At 44.1% G+C, this 19238-nt stretch overlaps 1 protein-coding gene across 40 annotated transcripts in view; it reads left to right on the plus strand.

The window, feature by feature from the left end:
• Positions 1-18753, plus strand: part of CLASP1 (cytoplasmic linker associated protein 1) — a 161106-nt gene extending 142353 nt beyond the window's left edge. For all 40 annotated transcript variants that reach the window (XM_042041449.1, XM_042041451.1, XM_042041463.1 and 37 more), the window contains 4 exons: positions 308-436; positions 10379-10585; positions 12747-12863; positions 14640-18753. In XM_042041449.1, the coding sequence (XP_041897383.1) occupies positions 308-436; positions 10379-10585; positions 12747-12863; positions 14640-14726 (540 nt within the window). In that variant the 3' untranslated portion in view covers positions 14727-18753. The remainder of the gene's footprint in view (positions 1-307; positions 437-10378; positions 10586-12746; positions 12864-14639) is intronic.
• Positions 18754-19238: the final 485 nt, after the last annotated feature.

Consider the following 19238-nt stretch of genomic DNA (forward strand, 5'->3'; position numbering starts at 1 on the left):
TTTGTAGATTCATGTAATGCAGATGTCCTCCTGTGAGTACAAATTTGTACTTCATTGCCGAAAGTACGGAATTTAACAAAGTAGTTATTCTGATTCTTGTATATGTGAGAACAGTCACTTTATGTGGCTTTTTGTGCACAAGCAAGCAAGGAGCCCAATTCTGAATTTGTTACATTGATTCCACTGCTCACTCCACTGGGGCTGGTGGTGTAGGGAGCCGTGAGAATTCCTGGTGAGCCACGAGAATTCACTTCAAACTACAATTTTGAGAAGCAACTTTTTCTAATGTCTATTTTTCTTGACACAGCATTCGATAAGAGCCCTGGCACTGCGAGTCCTGAGGGAGATCCTACGGAACCAGCCGGCGAGGTTTAAGAATTATGCGGAGTTGACTATCATGAAAACACTGGAAGCACATAAGGATTCCCACAAGGAGGTGAGTGACTGTTTCATCATTGCTGCTGGGAAAGCAATATGGACCTGCTGAAGAAATGTAGCACCTGTGAGTCTTAACAGGCAAACATGTTGTGCCATCTTGGCAGTAGAACAAACCAGTATTAAGTCTCCTGAGTATGAAGAGACAGGATTTTTATGTGCTGAAACAGTGAGGAAGAAAGTTGAGACTGTCAGAGCTGTTTATGTGGACTTAGAGCTGTCTGGAGTGGCACACCATTGTTTGTTAATTTCCCAGGATTTCCCTGCTCGTTCTGGGAGAGACTGAGACACTGTAGGAAAAAAGTGCATGTTTAATTATTTTTTAGAGCATGCTGGGGGCACTGTGCTGCCTCTGTCTGTACAGGTAAGAATACAAAATGTACTGGAGAACACAAAGGCCATGTTCAAGCAGAATTGTGTGTGAAAATTGAATGGTGAAATTGGGCCATGCTGGAGAGCTGGGGACTGGTCAGTAACAGAAGAAAACGGACAAAAAGGCCATGCTACAGCAGCAGAGAAAGAAGCAAAGGGAAGGGTGAATTGCATTTTTCTTTTTATGAGAGAATTTGTATACAAAACTGAAAGTATTCTGAAGTAAAGCAAGAATAAAGAGGCATGATAACATTTTAGGTAGATTAATTCAAATTACATTTAAAGTTAATCTTTGTAGCTTGATTTCCAGGTTGGGTCTTTTAAGCTACCTTGTGCATGTCACAAGTTAGAACTAAACCTTCTGGAAAGTGCTACCAGAATTTATCTATCAGTCTGTGATGGCTTTGTTACCAAAGTCCTTCATTTGAAACCTAAGGCATATTCTTCTCTGCAACAGGGTTGTCCTAAATTTGCCGTTTTAGGCGTCTCTGTCTGAAGAGATTTGGCCATGAAAAGGGTGATTATAATAGACCAGACTGCTCCAGAGCATTGGGTGACTGACACAAGGTTATTTTAGCTGTGAGTAGCAGAAGCTGTACTGTTTGAAAATGAAAACAGCAAGCCAAAAAACGCTCTCAGGGAAAGAAACTAACAGTCTGGATTTCTCTGAAATGCAAAAGTAGAAGATGTTTAATGCTTTAGTGAATGAGGGCCACCCTACTCTGCCTACCTTCCTCTTCTTGATATAGAGCCATTGCACCCCTGTCATTTTCAGTTCAGAGTAGTAAGAAGCAGTTGTAAATTGATTTTCTGATAAAGCAGTTAGACAAAACATTATGTTCAGAAGGAGTGCCTTTTATTGGCAAGTTTTCCTGCTTGCATGCTTCTCAGCTCACGTTGACTCAGTGCCCTTTGTATTTTTTGTCTAAAAATCCTCCAAAACTAATGTTTCTAGCAAGACTTTTCCCGATTGTCCCTGGCATTGTTTTTAATGCCCGTCAGAATTCACTGTACTTGTGGGACTGCTAAGAACAATGTTGAAAACACCATGCTTTATGCCTCTGTGTTCTTGTGGTGTGGAAAGGTTCTTCAGGCTTTGCATGAGGTGCTTCCCAGGGAAGAGCAGAAAAAGATAAACCAGGAATGAGAGGGGGGGGGTTCTGGCACTTCTTTACAGAATAATTGAGCTGTATTGCTCTCAGCAAGTAGCTGCTGTGCTGCACGTTTGATTTGCCACAGTTTTATACAGCATCTTCATAATGAGACATCAGTAGCTGCAGTGGGATCTTTGGGTGACAGCTGTCACAGCAGGACACTGCAGGTATGTTCCTGTTTTGCCATCTGTTGTGTGCACAGCTGTATTAAGTGGGGGCACTGGTTCTGGATTTTTCATTCTGTGTATGAGTATTTTCTGATCCCTGTGTAAATGAGGCTTTCAGAACCATGATGCAGCCCAGGAAAGGCATCATCTGTCTATCATTAGTTTGAGAATATCAGCATTCCTGAAGTTAAGAAAGGTACCTGCACTTGAGTATCCACATGAGCTAGGCTAAATATATACCTGGGAATATGCTCAAAGTATTTTTACCTGTAGTTGGGACTTGCTGATTCAGTTAAGCCTGTAAAAAATTAACTGAGAATGCATTTGGGCAAGGCCTGGTTGGTCAAACTCATAGCCTAGAGCCAGAAGGTCACAAATTCCCTTCCCGTGGTGGCCCTCCAGCTCACTCCCACTGCTGACTTCACAGCACTGCTCTATCCAGGAGGGCAGGAGGAGCTGCCCTTTGACTGGATCCCACTGAGCAGGAGATTAAGTGAGGATTCACTAGTTTGTGCGCAAAGGGCACTTTCAAAGGGTAGCTGAAGAGGGAAAGGAAGTTCTGAGCGCTCTTCTACAGTTTTCTTTACACTGTATCAGAGCAATATTAGAGGGAGTGGTGCACTGTCCCTAAACTGCATAAAATCAAATCTTCCTCTATACTCTAAGAACTATTTCAAGAATAGCTGGTATATAATTTAGTTGGGAAAGGATTAATCTTTGTGTCAGTGATGTCCTGATAAGATGTCACTCCAGTTTGTTATGTTTCTGGGCTGCTTCTGCCTTGTAGCAGAAGACAGCAGTGATCCTTGGTTATGGTTTGATAATTTGGTGTCCAACAGGCTGTATAAGTTAGGAGAAAATGTCTGTTTTGAGCAAGCTGGATCTGTTTCAGTCTTTCTTACCTGAGTTTCCCCTTCAGCACAGGGACTGCTAATTGCTCCAAGCTATTGCTCACATTTTCAATTATATGTGACTCACCGAGACTCAATCTTAAAGTGACCAAGCAAAGGAAATTTGAAGAGGAGGACAGTGCAGAACTGTTAAGGTTGGGTACAGTGTCCAAGAAGTCACAGTAAGAGGCAGTTCTTTGGAAATTGGGAAGGTTTGTTTGTCTATCCAAATTCCAATATTGCTGTTGTTCAGCATGGCCAGGAGACATCAAATGACGAAACATGTTCATCAACCAGCAGATGTCACCCCCTCCCCCAACTTAGTCCTGATATCTAGTTAAAGTTTATTTGTTTTTAAACAAGAAAAGGTCTGTGATTTTATTTCAGGTTACATAGTTGGAAGTATGAAACCGGTGTTAGCACAATTAGGTATTTTGGGAAGCCTGGATAATTGGCTGTTTTTCGAAGTCCAAGCAAGTGTCTTGAGACAGTTGGATCTTTGCCATGGCTAAAAATCTTCTGCCTTCTTCTGCTGGAGGCAAGGTCTGGGATCAGCAGAGCAGCACAACTGAGAGCACCACATTTCCCCCCAGGGAAACAGGAGAGGAAAAGTTGGTACATGGAGCTGGAGACTGAGTCACACCTTGTTGTGAGTGCAAATGCAGGGGATTGGCAAAGCACAGACCTCAGTGGCAGGTTGAAATTAACATAACCCTAGGCTACAGACTAGAAGACACTGGGTTGGATTCATGTTTAGTTTGCATTTTCTAACTTTGTTCTTTTTTTATACTGTTTGTAGTACAACAGTCTCTTCAATGCTGTTGGTGTAATGGGGTGATGTGAGGAGTCAAGCCTGCTTCAGTCATAACTGGAAACATTTAGGGGGGTTGACATGTAAATGCCTTTCACTTACTTTTGGAGCATTAGAACGTAATTGAAGTTGTGGATGATATTAAATCTTGTTGATTTTTATCAGTCTTTGTTTGGAGCTATTTGGAAGAGAACCATCTTTCTGTTGCCAATTAGTTAATATTAACTCATTTGTTCCAGTGTACTTACTCACCCATAACTAAGGAGAGATGCTGCTTGCTGACCCAACATCACTGATAAGATGTTGCTTCAGATTCATGCCAGCAAAATGAGGATAATTTCTTATTATTTAGTATTTTAAACCAGAAAATATCTTGGAAATCAGCTGCAGAGTGAGAAATCATAGGACAGCTGATTCCCTGCTTCTGTTTCTGGCACAAAGGCTATAGACTCAACTGATGTGTGTTTTCTGTGTGTAAGGAAAGGAGCCTGTGCCATATCTTAGATACCTAATTTCTGTATTTTATGATCTAGAAGGTCCATAAGCATAATTGGGATGCTTATTGTACATTATTGTGCACTCTTTTTCATAAGCCTCTGAAAGAGGGAGAAGAAGAACACGAAATCAGTTATCCATTAGCTGTAGATAATTTTTATTATCTTGCTGAGGTGCTTTTAGATTGGCCTCTGACATTTACATATTTTAACTGTCCTCTGATGATGGCATGATCTGTGTGGGTTTCTACAAAAAGAAAAGCACTAAAAGATCATAGTCTTGAAGATTGATTGTTACCTAGTCCATGCTGGAAGCTACCAAGTGCTCCAACTGGGCAGTCATTGATGTTTCATAATACACATTTATGTGCTTCTTCTATTTCCCAACACATTTCAAATATTTAGTGCCCAGGAGAAGCACTCTAATCTACTTAATCTCTGAATCCCTTATAAAAATCACACTGCTTTTTCATCTGCTGAGCACTCCCCATTGCTGAATCCACTTCCTGCTTTGAAACCAAGTCCATAATTGTTTGTTCCTGTCTGGATCAGACTGTAAAGCCTTCAGGGATAGCAGTTTGCCTGACTAGGTACTGGTAAACCTCCATCCCCTCCAAGTTAGATTATACAGGCTTTAAGTAACCACCTCTAGATGGCAAAAATTGGCTCAAAAGCACAGCCACATGCCTTGTAAGCCTGAAAGCAAAACCTTGTTCTTCTGCCTCATAACCTTCTCTGGTGCTCTGCGTGTTTCACAATGATGTACAAAGCCTCTGGGCTTTCAGTGGGGCTTTGCCTGCACTGCCTCATCCTCTACAACCTTCTAGAGAGACGCTGTTAACTAGCAATCGTGGCAAAGTACTCCAGCTTAAGCTCCTGTGGGAAGCTCTCACCCAGGAGTGCCGGTGATCCCTGCATGTTACACTGATGGCCTGTGTAGCCTATGAACCTGGCATGTTCTGCCTTAGGTGAGTCAGGACATATTTTTCTTTCCTTATTTGCCAGTACTTTGTGTCTCTTTAAAGCAGAAATGAAACTATCAAAACTCGTAAGCTGGTTGCTGCAGCCATAAGGCAGCAAGCAACATCTTAATGCATGGAGTGTAATAGCTGAGCAAAAGAAATTGAGTGGAAGAGATGGAGTCTGAGTTCTGGCTGTCTTTAAGTGAACAGGATGCTGTGGCTGCAGTGCACTGTGAACCAGGTAAACCAGTGGGAATTGTCATCCAAAGTTTGTCCAGAAAATTTTGTAGAACTTTTATGATTCCAATGTGCTTTTCTATTAAAAGACAAGGATGTGTGACCAGTCACTGTCTTGATCTTGACACTGTTCCTAATACTGCATGTCAGCATATCCCCTCCCACTGAAATCAGGAAGCAATTCCCATGCATATTCCTGGGACTACCTAACCTGTTACTTTGAAGTTTACTCCTTGGTAGCATTAAGGGAGACACTGCTAGAGGTGATCAGCTTTCTGGGTGCTACACCTCGCTGGCTTTGCGCATGTGAATATGGCTTCTTCCCTGAAGCAAACTGGGTGGAAGTATAAAAACTTGCCTTTTGTGAGACTCACTAGAAAGATCTTAATGCATCACAAATGTCTTTCAAGGAACCCACCAGCACACACAGCGTATGTTATGCCAGCAGAAGTCAGGCTGAATCTAGTCTCCAGTGTGTAGAGCATAAGGTAAGCCTTTGGAAAGGAGAAAAACCTGCTGCTTTAAGGACAAGAGTTATCTCTTAGATCTGCATTCCTGGGCTGCCTGCCCTGTGTTGAATGATGTCAAACTATCCAGTTCAAGCCATGGTTTGCTCTAAGCTTTTACTGGGAGGTAAAATCATGTTTGTGACATACCTTACACACAACTTAGTGTCTGTGCTTTTAAAGAACTGCAGGCTTTCTGTAGTCTTGCACATCTTGCTTCATAACCGCCCTTTTGAACCTGCTGCATCCAGCAGCCATCATTGTTTGATGGCTTTTCTAGTTTTCTTATGTATCTCTGAGATTCCTGAGAATAATTGTATTAGGTCAGACAAAAATCTTGCTTCACTTGATACCCTATCTGACTGACTAGCAAGAAGCAAGCATACAATGGTGCTTTCCTGTGAATATTCTCCCTCCTTCCAGCTGTCTTAAAGCCTTTCCATGTGAATGGTTCTGCCTGCTTCCCTCTGTGTGTTGGCTTTTTTTTTTTCCCCTTTGGTTAACTTGTCTAACTTCTAATCCTCTTGTGACAGCAAGCTCCCCAGTCTGAGCACGTAGCAAACAGCACCCTTTCATTTTCTTGGGCTTAAAGGATAGATTACATAGACACTACTTATTGTGGTGTCACTGCTAGTATGAGCCATTCCTGTCACTTCCCAATGTGTATCTGCTGATCTTGCCTTCAAAGGTAGGAGGAAGACCTGTTCCTTGATCCTGTTCATTTCTCCCACTCCTTTTAAGGTTGTTTCACTCTGCTGGTCAGGTTAAAGCCCTGATTAAAAAAGATACTTGATTTTTTGATATTGTAAGCTACATACAATTTGCAAGGTACTAGCGTTGTGCCTCATGGCAAAATGTCTTTGCTAAACTCTATTACAATTGCATGTTCTTGTTGCCAAATGACCTGGCAGGTTGTATCTTTTGATAATGCTCTTCCCTCCATTTGGGAATACTGTTGATTTCTCTGGCAGTGCCAGGTGAGAGGGACTCTGAGCTAGTTGGGTAAATACTGAGAGCCCCTCATGGGATGCAGAGTCTGTCTGGGTGGCTGAATGGTTTTTTTCGCCAAAACTAGGAGGAAGGACAGGGCTGGTACTTGCATTGCAGAATGGTGGCATTTGGCTTCCTGGGCCAGCAGGGATGAGTTTGTCTCTTTGGCTCACTGTCAGCTGGTATTGCCCTACGCCTTCCTACACCCTGTCAGCTGCCGGTGCTTCCCCGGGGAGCCAGGAGCTGTTACCTGCAGAGGCTCTCATCCAAGCAAGCATGTAAGCACATGCTGGAATCCCATGGATGTCAGTGAGACTGGAGCATGTTATTAATCACACACTCAGGGGGTTTGCTGAAGTGTGGCTGAGATGCAGGCCTTGTCCGCCAGATGTGCTCGTGGGAGGCTTGGAAGTCTCCCCCGTGTTGCCACATTTACAAGCTCCTATCGTGCTGGACATGTGTAATATACATCCTTCTGTGTTCAGGGGGAAGGCACTGCAGGGAGAAGGGATGTGAAATAGCCAGCCACTGCCTAAATGTAGCCACATCTGTGCTAGAACTAGGCAGCAGTGCTGAAAGCAGGACTGTCAGGGGCATAAATAATTCCTGTTCCTACAAAACTTCCCTTGCTTACCTTTTGATGGGCAAAATATGTGTGACCTTTGTTGCTGTTGAACCCTTGCTTATTTTTGTGAAAAATTATGACTGTGTTTTAATGCTCCTTTTGCTTGGAATTGGTTTATGGGCTTTTTGTCTTGTGCACTTGCTTCATATCTTCAACTTTATAGGCATAGTAAACTGTGTGCAAACAGGATATGGAGCTGAAACCCAGACAGAATATTCATTGAATTTTTCACCTACTGCTTTTTTTTTTTTTATGGTAGTGTGTTTGAGATCAGAGTCTAGCCATAGGTTTATACTAAAATATTGTTGCTTTTTTATCAAGTAGGATAGCAAGAGGATCTAAGGTTTAATATTTTTTTTCAATTTTCTTTTAGTGTGTTGTGATATGTGCAGGCTTTTCTTTCTGAGAGTGTCTGAAAACACTTCCCAACAGTGTTTGGCATTGCTGCAGAACAAAATCCCAAGTGGCCTGTGTCCAAATAGTAATATTTGGGGTTTTTTAGCTAGTGGCTTGCTAGTGAATAGTTAAATTGATGGTAAAGTGTCAGGGCCCTCTCTAAGTTCGTGCTTTCCATCCTTTGTGGAAAGCAGATGTCAGAAACTGCAGTGCCAGGAAGTGGATTCCTTTAGAGACCTTCTGGGAGCTCCCGACTTAATCCACTCCAGCAATTCCACTCTGTGCTATCAAAGCCTGGCATTAGGCTTCCCTTAAGTACTCGGGTGTATCTTCCTTTCCCAGCAAAATCACACAGTGCTGGCTCCTAAGTTAGTACTAACTTACGTGGAAAAATATTAACTTTCATGCTTCTCATGTGTGAAATTGAAGAGAAATTAGCAAAAAAATAGCTAGAAGAGGAAAAACTTGCTGTAAGTGGGAAAGCAAGCATTCTGTTTTGCATGGCTACTCATTCACAGATTTTTCAGGAAGAATTTTTTTTTTAATATTGACCACATTGTGGATTGCCATTCATCTTGGAATATGTTTTAATGTTTTAATTAAATGCTGAGAAAGGCTTGAAATAAATGGAGCACTTGGACAGCTTTTCTTCTGTAAATAGGGCACTGGTACAGAAGCAGTCCAAAATCTCAGATTGCTTCATCATCCTGCCCATATCTTGCCTGCATGCAATATTTGTGCTGTGTGAAGTGTCTGAGATCACATTCACTGTTGGATCTGCTGTAGAGAATGCCAAAAGCCAAGTGGATGAGTTCTGCTATTTCCTGGGTATACAAGTGTCTCGTGCCATTCCTGTTTCAGGGAGGTAGCTGTCAGCATGAGCAGAAGATTAATGTTAGCAGCATGGCTGTGATGCTAAGACTGTGGGTGAAGCAGGCTTTGTAGGTGAAGATGATCCCTTCTGGTCACTATTAATTGCTGTTATCTTAAAAGTCAGTTCAACCCTGAGTTTGATACCATCACAGTATGTGGGAGAGGAGAACAAGGCAAATTCAGCAGCCATGGCTTCAGTCTTAAGTGACAGGAGACCTATGGTTTGATTTATTTGCTGTTTTGCAGATTGCCTGGGACAGATTTCCTAGTGCTGGTTTCAAAGTATTGACTTCAGACAACGCCAGGCAGTTCAGTTTAGGAGGAGGTAGAGAACTGGTGTTGGACACCTGAGCCTCCCACACAACCAGGAAAGAGGGGGTGCTTTAATGCTCCTGGACTCAGTTAGGGACTGCCTGGGACTAGCTGGAAGATCCAAATGTGAGGATCTGAGAACGGTTCTTTCTCCTTAAAGCTGAGGTGTTGGATTTAAGTCTGCCTATGGGGGCATCTCTGTCTACTCAGGATTTACCCTCCCTTTAAAGTAAGCCCTGAGAAGAGGGGAGTGAGAGAAGATGGGGAAAAGTATCCTCCATCTTTTGTGTTTTAGCAAGAACATGAGGAGCAAAAAGTGTGTTATTTGTGGCCAGGAAGAGTGCAGCCAAGAGGAAGCTTGATTTTGTTGCCTGGCAATTAGCACAGACACTTGAAAAAAGAAAACCTGCCTTCCCATCCTGTTCTTTTTTATCCAATTACTGCAGAATGTAAAATTAATAAATTCTCTTGGGAGGAGAGACCAGATTTGGGTCTTTCTTCCTTGAACTAGCTGTCCTACCTGCTGGGGAAGAGTGAAAGTTGTGAATCTGCCTTCCCTCAGGGTAGGAGTTGAATTTAGCATCATCCTTGCTTTGTGTGATTGCTTTAGAGTGTGGGCTTGCTGCAGAGGGTGGGCGCTACTGCTGTTTCCACTTGTTCTTCCTCCCATTTTGTATGATGATCCCAGTGCTGCCTTGATGGGTTAGACGTGTTGAGAGCACAGCTGCCTGGTCAGGGACAGCCTAAAGCTGCAACGGGGCCATTCGTGGTAATGGTTAAGGAGATACATATTATAAGTCTAAGCTGGTGGGTTTGGGTTCTTTGACAGGGGCTGGAGAGATGTCATCCTCTCGCTCCTCTGGGATGGGAGTGGCTGGCTGTCTTGGGTGACAGGTGATTTTTTCAAACTAGCCACAGCTCTGACACAGTTATGTTAGGCAGGATGGACTTCTTGCCACTGGCTGGAACAAAGATGTCACTGGAGGCAGAGGATGTGAATTCTCAGAGTCAATTGCCCCTCGACAGAGCCTCCTGCAGATCTGTTAATGAACATCCCCAAGCATTTCCTGGCAGTCATTCCTAGCACACACCAGTGGTGTTGGCTGTCAGGTTTGACCTCATTAACATAAGGGTTTGCTCTACTTTCATTTCAGGTCGTCAGAGCTGCTGAAGAAGCTGCTTCCACCCTGGCGAGTTCCATCCACCCCGAGCAGTGCATCAAGGTGCTTTGCCCCATCATTCAGACTGCAGATTATCCAATTAACTTAGCTGCCATCAAAATGCAAACGAAAGTCATCGAGAGGATTTCCAAGGAATCGTTGCATCAGCTCCTACCCGATATCATTCCTGGGTTGTTACAGGTACAGAATCCCATGTCACTGCTCCTGAGCACAAGGCACCATTCATTTGTGAGATCTGTGCCCTAAAGGGAGAATGATGGATCCTCTGGGGCCAGATTTTGGTATATGAAACGATTTAATTTTTGGTAAAATAAAATTTTTATATGTGAGTTTTTGACCCTTTTAGTGTTAAGGAAAGGAAGAACTCAGGTTCTTATGTGTATGTTCCACAACTGGATGCCTTTTTCTGACTCCTAAATAAGCCAGTAGCAGCCATGTAATAAGCTTGAGGGTAGGAGTTAGCCACATTTTATACTGTCTCTATACATCTTGTAGTCTCCTTTAATTCTGCTGAGCTGTTCTGTGCTTTGATGGTACTTTGCACTTGAATTTGAATCCCAGCAGGCAGGTTGCTCCTTTCCTTTTTTCTCTCTGAAATTAGAACCAAACTACTTGCTGACTTCATTCAGCCTCTTTCATAACCCTCTCGGGCTGGGTGAGGAGCTGTGTTTTTGCAAGTGCTAAGGCTTGGTTGTACACTGTGGATTTAGCTTTGAGCACTGGCTGTAGCAGTCTTGTCTTTTGGTCCCCTGCACAAGCAGCTGGCCATGCTGGGATGGAGCTGCAAACAAGAAGGAAATACATGAAGTAGCAGTGAGAGAGGAGAAAAAATGTATGTGTTTACTGGGGAGAGACTGTGACAGGAACAGATCAGTCAGAGTGAAAGGGGGAGATGTGTTTGGGTGGGTAAGACTTCCATGGAGAACTGGGATAACGAGGCCTCCTCACTTGTGAGCATAAAACATTGGAAGGACAAGAGCAAAGTCAGAAACTCCCCTTATGCATCCTAGCATTCATCCCAACTTTGTAGTGTCAGTTCTTGCAATTCTTAAATCTCAACTTCTGGGAGTTGGACAATTCTGTATTGATCTAAACTTTTGTTGTAAAATGGTTTTAGCCATTGCTGTTGGAGACAACAATCTGAACAGTGAAGCTTCAATGCACTGGAAAAGTCTGGGAGCAGCATGCCTTTAAAAAGGCAGTTTTATTTGTCTTCTTTAATTACTTCCATGTCTTTAAATGGTTCTTGTTTCAGAGCCTAGTTTGCCTGAGATATTTCCTTACCTTAGAAACTCAGTAACTGAAGAAATCTGCTCCTTACATTTGGGAAGTATTTTGGGATCCTGGCTGAACGAGTGTGTGTGGAGACAATCGCCTTTGTGCTTGTTTACCACACTGAGGGCCCTGGCAGAGTGGTGAGGAGGCGAGGAGTGTCAGCAGCAGTGTGAGCACAAGTGTGCAGCTCAACAGCCAGGCTCTCCATGAACAGATGGGCATCTCCATGGAAGAACAGGGCTTGGCAGGGGAGAGTTGTGGTGCTTGCCCTGGTCCTGATGAGGAGGCTCAGCCTTTTCTCCACCTTGATCCTCAACAGCTTGGTGTTTCTCAGAGCTCACCGAGGTCTCGTGCCCTCCTAGCTCAGTGCTTTGTGGAATTGCAGACTGTCATTTTGGGCTGTATTCAGCCCTGCAGCTGGAACAGCTCCAGCTGTGCTGCATCCCTCCTCTGGCTTTCCCGGCAGAGGTCATTCTGCATCCAGAGGAGCAGCATCCCACAGGCTGAAGTGATGTCTGCCTTTCTCATGGGGTGGGATGGCTGCTGAGTGATAAATCTCTGCCTGAGTTTGGGACTGGTGTCACCAGCTGCTAAGTGACCTGGTGGCTAGTTTGAGCTCTGCCCAAGCTGCCAGAGATCAGCATACATACAGGGGTCTTTCAGTATGTTCTTTCCTCTGGTATTTCCTACTTGGTAGGCAAGCTGCCCTCCGAGGAGTCCTGACCGTTCAGGATAGTTCATGGTCATCTGAACTGGACACAGAAGTGTGTGTACCTGATAGAATCCCGAGCTCGTGTTAGGGAACTGTGTTGTTATCTAATGCTATAAATAACTAGATATTAATAACTTGTAACATGGCAGTAATAACAGAAGGAACAGATAGGGTGATTGTATTCTCTTGCTCTTTGAGTAGTCAGGTTGCAAACTGTTGTGTTAAGCACAGGGTTTTTTATTGATCTCTTAGGTCAGCCTCATTTGCAAAATGTACTTCAGCTCTGTAGTGTATTGCTGAGGAAGGGTGTTGGGGAGTGCTGTTCGTCTTCTGACCTTTTGCTCTCATTTCCAGGGCTATGATAACACGGAGAGCAGTGTCCGAAAAGCCAGTGTATTTTGCCTAGTGGCTATTTATTCAGTAATTGGAGAAGAACTGAAACCTCATCTCGCACAACTCACAGGAAGCAAGGTACAAGAATAATGTGTCTCAGGTGTTTTGGTGTAGTGCAAGCCATTCTGCTGGCTTTTACTAGCAGCAAGAGCAGTGTCTTCACTGTAGCTCTGGGTCAAGTTCCCTGGACTCTATTAAATCCTGTCTCACCCTGACAAATACCACTGGAGCAGCACAGCACTTGCTCAGCAGTGTGAGCATTTGAAATATCACTAAGAAAATTTTGATGGTGTTCAGAGATTGGTTTCGTGATGCATTTGATCCTGTGTAACTGCAAGCTGCTTCTGAGCAGGTCCTTCCCGCTCCAGCCATGTTTGCTTTGCTCCTTTGGCATTAGATCCAGAGGTGATTGTGCAGTGAGCTGGATCAGCTGGCTGCTCTGGCTGAAAACCAGATCTGCAATACAAATTAAATAGCTTTCAGTCTGCTCTGTGGCTGCACAGGCACTCTTGTGCAGAGAGTGATGGGAATGCATGGCGATGGTGGGAGAGCAGGTCCTCTCATCAGCAAGTTCTGATTAGGGCTGGTAGAAATGCAGGTAGAGCTTCACCCTTAATAGCAGGGCACACGTGTCCCTTCTGGGACAACAGCAAGCTCAAGTGCCCCTTCAATGGACTTTGTACCCTGGAGTCACACTAGCTGCAAAACTCAAATTCTGACCTGATGCTGCAAGTGAATCCAAGCCCTTAGTTCAGCTCTGTCCTTCAGATGAGAATTTTGTGTTGGTTTTTGATTGCTTTTCAGAGCTGCTCAATAAGCCACCACAAATTTTTTTTCTGCTGTTTTAAGTCTTCATACCCAAGATTTCTGTGCAATTTTAAGATGAATTCTGCGGTTTTTTGTTTCTGAAACAGATCTGTGCATGTGAATAGCTACTTAGTTCAGAGGGCTTCATGCTGTCATTTTGAAGCAATAATTTCTGTCATGGTTAAGGAAGTGTGGTATAGGCCAAAACAACTTAAGACTGAAGGCACTTGGACTTTATTTCTGTGTTGTCCTGTCAATAAACAAATTACAATTGTGCCTCCAAATTGCTCTGCAAAGAGGACAGCTACGTGTGCTGAGGTTTACCTCTTCATATTTGGGATGTTAGGAAATCCCCATATAAAATGTTGTAGAGGCTTTATTATCCCAGTATCCTTGGTGCCACAAACATACTCCACCACATCACTAACTATTAACATGTAAGTCATTCTTCTGGGTTTACGCAGAGTGCGTGCATTTTTAAAGTTAAATGTAAACATGAGTCATGACAGGATCTGGAGTTAAGGTGGCAAGGAGGAAAAAGAGAACAAACCCATGCAAGGGAAGTATATAGTCATAACAACTGCAGTTGCACTAGATGTACCACGTTAGTGAAGATATAATGTCATTGAAAAAGAACATTCTATAAAGCAGGGAAAGTTCAGGGTGTTTCCTACGACAGGGACCCATGGCTCTTGGATCACCAGTGTGCCTGCAGCCCTACTGACCTCTGTGGGAATCCTGCTTGACCTGATCCGGCTGCAGGATTGAGGTCTGGGAACTGATGGCTGCTGAAGTGAAATGCAAGAGGCTTTTCTAAATCCCATTAAGTCTGCCTGTGACTTCAGTGGGACTGGGCACAGCCTCTTGTCTCTGTTCTGAAATATGGTCAGTTTTGCTTTTGCTTTTCCTCCAGAGTGCCCAGTGTCCGCTCACCCCAAAATTAGCTCACCACAGAATGCGAGTTTTTACATTGGCAGTCAACTTTTGCCCACCTGTTTTTTTCTGGCATCTTCTCCTGATCTTTCTTTCTTTCTTTCTTTCTTTCAGATGAAGCTACTAAACTTGTATATAAAGAGGGCCCAGACCACCAACAGCAACAGCAGCTCCTCTTCAGATGTTTCAACGCACAGTTAATGGAGATCTGTGGACATGTGTAGACTTAGAAGCAATCAACGGTGCCTCTCAGAGACCTTTCTGCTACTCTTCACTGGCACGCTCCATCAGCTTAAGGAGGCCATGCAGATATTTATTGCAATCAGTATTTTAGTCCCTTAAAAGCTTTTACGTAGAATCTTACTGGTATTGAATGTAAAGGAAGCAAGGTCTGTGTCGCAGTCTTCATTAAAAGTGAACATCAGAAAGCCGTACTTAAACATATTTGTATAGCCTGCTGAAATCTCAGAAATATGTTTAGGTTAGCATTCTAACCCTGAGTCCAAGAACCTGGACACATGTAAAAGTCAAACAAATCTTGTTGGTTTAGTTCATACCCAGTTTTGGTTTCTGTGTGCTAGTTATCTGCTCTCTCCCCCCACTCATTCTGACTGGGTCCTCCTCTTCTTTCAAGTCTTGTGTTCCTGTTTCGTACTCCCTGTTGCAGCTTGCCTAACTTGCAGGGCTCTCCATGAGGAGATCTTTGCAGAAGTGGCTGTGATTCCAGCCTCAGATGCTTTAATACTGAGAGATACCAAGTGAGTAATGAAAGCGTAGGTTCTTTTTAAACATCTGAGTTTTGTACATAGTTCTGACAGACCCCAGATGGGCTGATCTCTCTGTAACTGCTCTTCAGACAGCTGTGCTATGCATAACAGCTGGGCTCTTGCTCTTTTCATTGACTTTGTAAATACTTCTCCCCTCTCAACCCATTTGGCTCTTTCATATGTTCAAAAGACTCTCCTGGTTACCTGTTACTCCCCAAAGGGAACCTGAGACCCAATTCTGGGACCGATGTCTGCAAATAGGATGGTGGAGTTGGGTGGGTGGGGTTGGGTTAGGCTCTCAGTGTGTCAGTGGCTGGGCAGTGGGAGCTGGCAGAGCTGTACCTCAGTGCCAGCTGTTTTCCTTGAAATCTGTAGCATCAAAGGGCTGATCTTCTGCTCTGACTGATCCACTGATGCTGGATGGCTTTGTCCCCACAACTCCTTTGCACTTTGGGCAAAATGTTCATCCCAGAGGACAGAAAGGGTGTCTGAATCTGAACAGAAATACCACATGGAAGCACCTCTGAGCCAGCTGGGATGGTGCTGGTTGCCTGCCACAGCCCCTCCTGTTCCTGAAGACCCTGCAGTGCTGTTAACTGCCTTTAGAAACCTTCTTTGTGGCCATCTCCACACACAGGCCTGCTGAGTGCTCTGCATTTCAGAAGAGTGGGGGTCCCTCACTGGGCACTGCTGGCAGCAGGGTGCTTCGGGTGGGGGTGCAGCAGGGAAAACCCTTTTGCAGCCTAATAACGCAGACCAGGTCAGAGGCAAACCAGCAGCAATCAAATACCCCACAGCACCGCCCTTCCCTGAACAGAGACCCTCTGTTTGCAAAGGGGGAGCTCCCCCTGGCTCTGCCTGTAACCAGGGAAGGCAGGACCTCACTAATTAACATGCTGTGTTTGGCCCTGGGCGGGATCCTGGCTGATGGGCATGCCCACCCCAAACCTTGCCATGGATCACAGCTGGGGTTTTGCTCCCAGTGCCAGTGACGCAAGAGGACTGCGGGCCTGCAGCTTATGGCTGCAGCTGTGCTGATGGATGTGTGTTCCCTGGCTGCTCTCAATGCCTTGGAGTCTCTCCAGCTTCCTCCATCTCCCCTTTGGGGAGCTGAAGGGACACCTTGGGAACATACTGAGAACATGAGACTCCGTTACAGCGGCAGGGGAGGGTAAAGCCCCTTCCATCAGTTACCCCTGTGTGTTTCAGCCCCACCCCTGAGGAGCTAAGCTGGGAGCTGATGCTAGGTGCCAGCTTTTCTCCCAGTCCTCATCTCAGGAGAGATTGGGGCTGGTGGGGGACTGTGTGGCACTGGGCTGCAAAGCTTGTTGGTCCCTTTCCCTGCTCACATGAGAGCAGAGGAGGTGATTTGCTCCTGGTATGTGTGCAGGCTTTTGCTGGCTGCAGGGCTAGTTCCCTCATCTTTCCCAGCTAGTAATGCTAGGGCAGGAGAAACTCTGTGCTTTCCTGGGTGTTGTGGGATTCCCCCAGGGTCTTTCCACGGGCTCAGAAAAGCCATCCTCACTACAGGGGATATTGGCTGCTCCATGGTTCATGTCTGCCTTTCTGTGGACCATTTCTTTTCCACATCTTTTGGTATGCTTATTAGAATGCTCTTTTTAAATTTTTTTGAATGATTCAAATTTGATTTTAGCACAAATTTATTTTTCCTTTTGAGGAAATACTCAGCTGACTTGTTGGCAGCAGTTAAGCTGTCTTGTTTGAACTTTTAGTAGCGGGCTAGGGTTTTTTTGGGGTGTTGGGATTTTTTTTTTGTTTGGGTTTTTTTTGTTTTTTTTTAATTGTACTCTTTAACTGCTTAGTATTTATGCCTGTCTTTCTCCCCATCTCAGTTCAGCATCTTCTGTTCCAGTTCTAGGGTTCAGAAGGTCAGCATAGCTGACCAGGTGGTATTAGTCCCTCCCAGCTGTGATGGAGCTTGGTCCATCATCATTTGCTGTTGGTTGGTTTTGATTTTGTTTTTTTCCATTGAATGGCACACTGTAGCAAATCTCCAGGAATTGAATTCCTTCTCAAATGATTTTATATGTTTTATAAAATCCTGTTGGTATGCACTGGGAGTGAACACACTGTAATGTCCCTGACACCTCAGTCGGGGTCAAAGCTCGTCCTTGAAAAGGCGCCTGCGGCCAGCCTGCGCTTCCCGAGGCCACTGGCACACCCGGGGCTGCAAAGGGTAGAATCAGGCCTTACTTTCTGAATCAGATTCAGTTCTGTTTGTCAACAGATGCTCATTAATGTGCTACTTAATTCCACTGCATGAGTCGAGGACTGTCCATCCTTTGAGTACTCTAGGATATGTTCTACCTGTACACAGTAGGAGCATTCTGCTTAGGTATTTATAAATCATCGCAGATAATGTACATAGTAGGGTTGTTTAGTATGTTGAACATGACCCAGTTTTTATTTTGTGTTTCCTTTGAAGTACTCAAAGGGCTAGCTCTGAATGTCACCTCTCTGATCTCCAGTTTTGACTTCAACAAGCTGTACAATCATCTTGTTTTCCCTTCAGCGAGCATAAAGGTCTCTCTGGCTACAAATCAGTGTCCACACACGCTTGCAGAGGAAGGTCTGCGTGCTGCAGTGCCTCACTGCACCGGTGAAGCTTGTGTTCACCTTCTCCTGGCAGTAGCCACCTACTGCAGCTGCCTTTTCTTTTCTTGCTGCCCATTATGCAGGGCTTCAATTTTTCGTACTTTAAAAAAAAAAAAAAAAGGGAAAAAGAAAAAGAAAAAAAAGTGTATTTTCTTTGCCCACCATGCTTTAAAAATCTGAATGAGAGAAAACTCTCAGCAGACAGCAGCTCTTGGCTGCAAGGTTGCCGAAATCTCAGATGTGGATGTTTTTTCTGCCATTGGCTGCACCAGTGCTCCATGGGCATGGGCAAATCCCAGCCCCATCTGCCCCACAGGTCTACGTACTGTAGTTCTCATGTAGTTCAGAAATACCGAGGCATGTGGCTTTCTTAAGGTACACTATGTGTGCTTGCCTGGATTACAATACAATACGAGACTGTCTTTTTAATTGCTTATTACTAGCTTACCAATAACCTGTATAAGTAATGTAACTTGCATCTTTGTCATCAGAACCTTTTCTCCCCACCCCTTTATTTATCAAGCATAATATTACATATTAAGGGACAGGAAAATAGACCTTTGTAGTATACAGCAGGACGTTGCTAACAATGTTTTAGATGGGAAGTGAAAAACGCTCTGAAAAATGCCAGCCATGAGAAATGACTTTGTTGGCACCGTGTTCATGCGCATGTATTTTTTTCTATTTTTTCCGCTTTTGTCATGTTACATCCATATCTGTATTTATATCTTATTTGTTTCACTTTTGAGTGTATCATGGCAATTGTACAGATGTTTTTTGTTAACATTTACGTGATAGAATTTGCTAAAAAAAATTAAAATAAAACCTTTTGAGTTTGCCCTAGAGTAAGTGGAAGTTGGGTTTCTTCCTGGGGGAGAAACATCCAAGTAACTAATTGTCCAACACAGCTCCTTACTCCAACCCGTGCTTGTAAATGATTTGGTCTTACTTGACTCGGTTGTGTTGATGGTCGTGCAAAGTCATGTAACTCAAGGAGGAAGGGCTGCAAGGATATCTGTGGTGTTAAGAGAAGGGTGATGAAGTGTTTGGGGAATTGAAGGAGTGCGGGGAACTGCACAGGTCTCTGTGCCTGGTACCAAATGACAACTTGAATTTGAATTGTCTGGGCAGCCTGAGCACTCAAGCATTTGTGTGTTTTCCTGTGGGAATAATAGCTCATCACAATTTAAAAACCTGTAGTGAAGCTGTGCTCTACACTCAGGAAGTGAGTCCCCTAAGGTACGATTTTTACCTCAAATACCTTGTGGTGGGAGCAAGGAAGCCAGGAGTGCACGAGAGGTTCAGGTTTTGTAGGGGAAGCTTTTGGTGT

Source organism: Corvus kubaryi, unplaced genomic scaffold, assembly GCF_017639235.1.
Source record: "Corvus kubaryi isolate FWS band 111438036 unplaced genomic scaffold, C.kubaryi_AGA036_p1.0 37396, whole genome shotgun sequence".
NCBI lineage: Eukaryota > Metazoa > Chordata > Aves > Passeriformes > Corvidae > Corvus > Corvus kubaryi.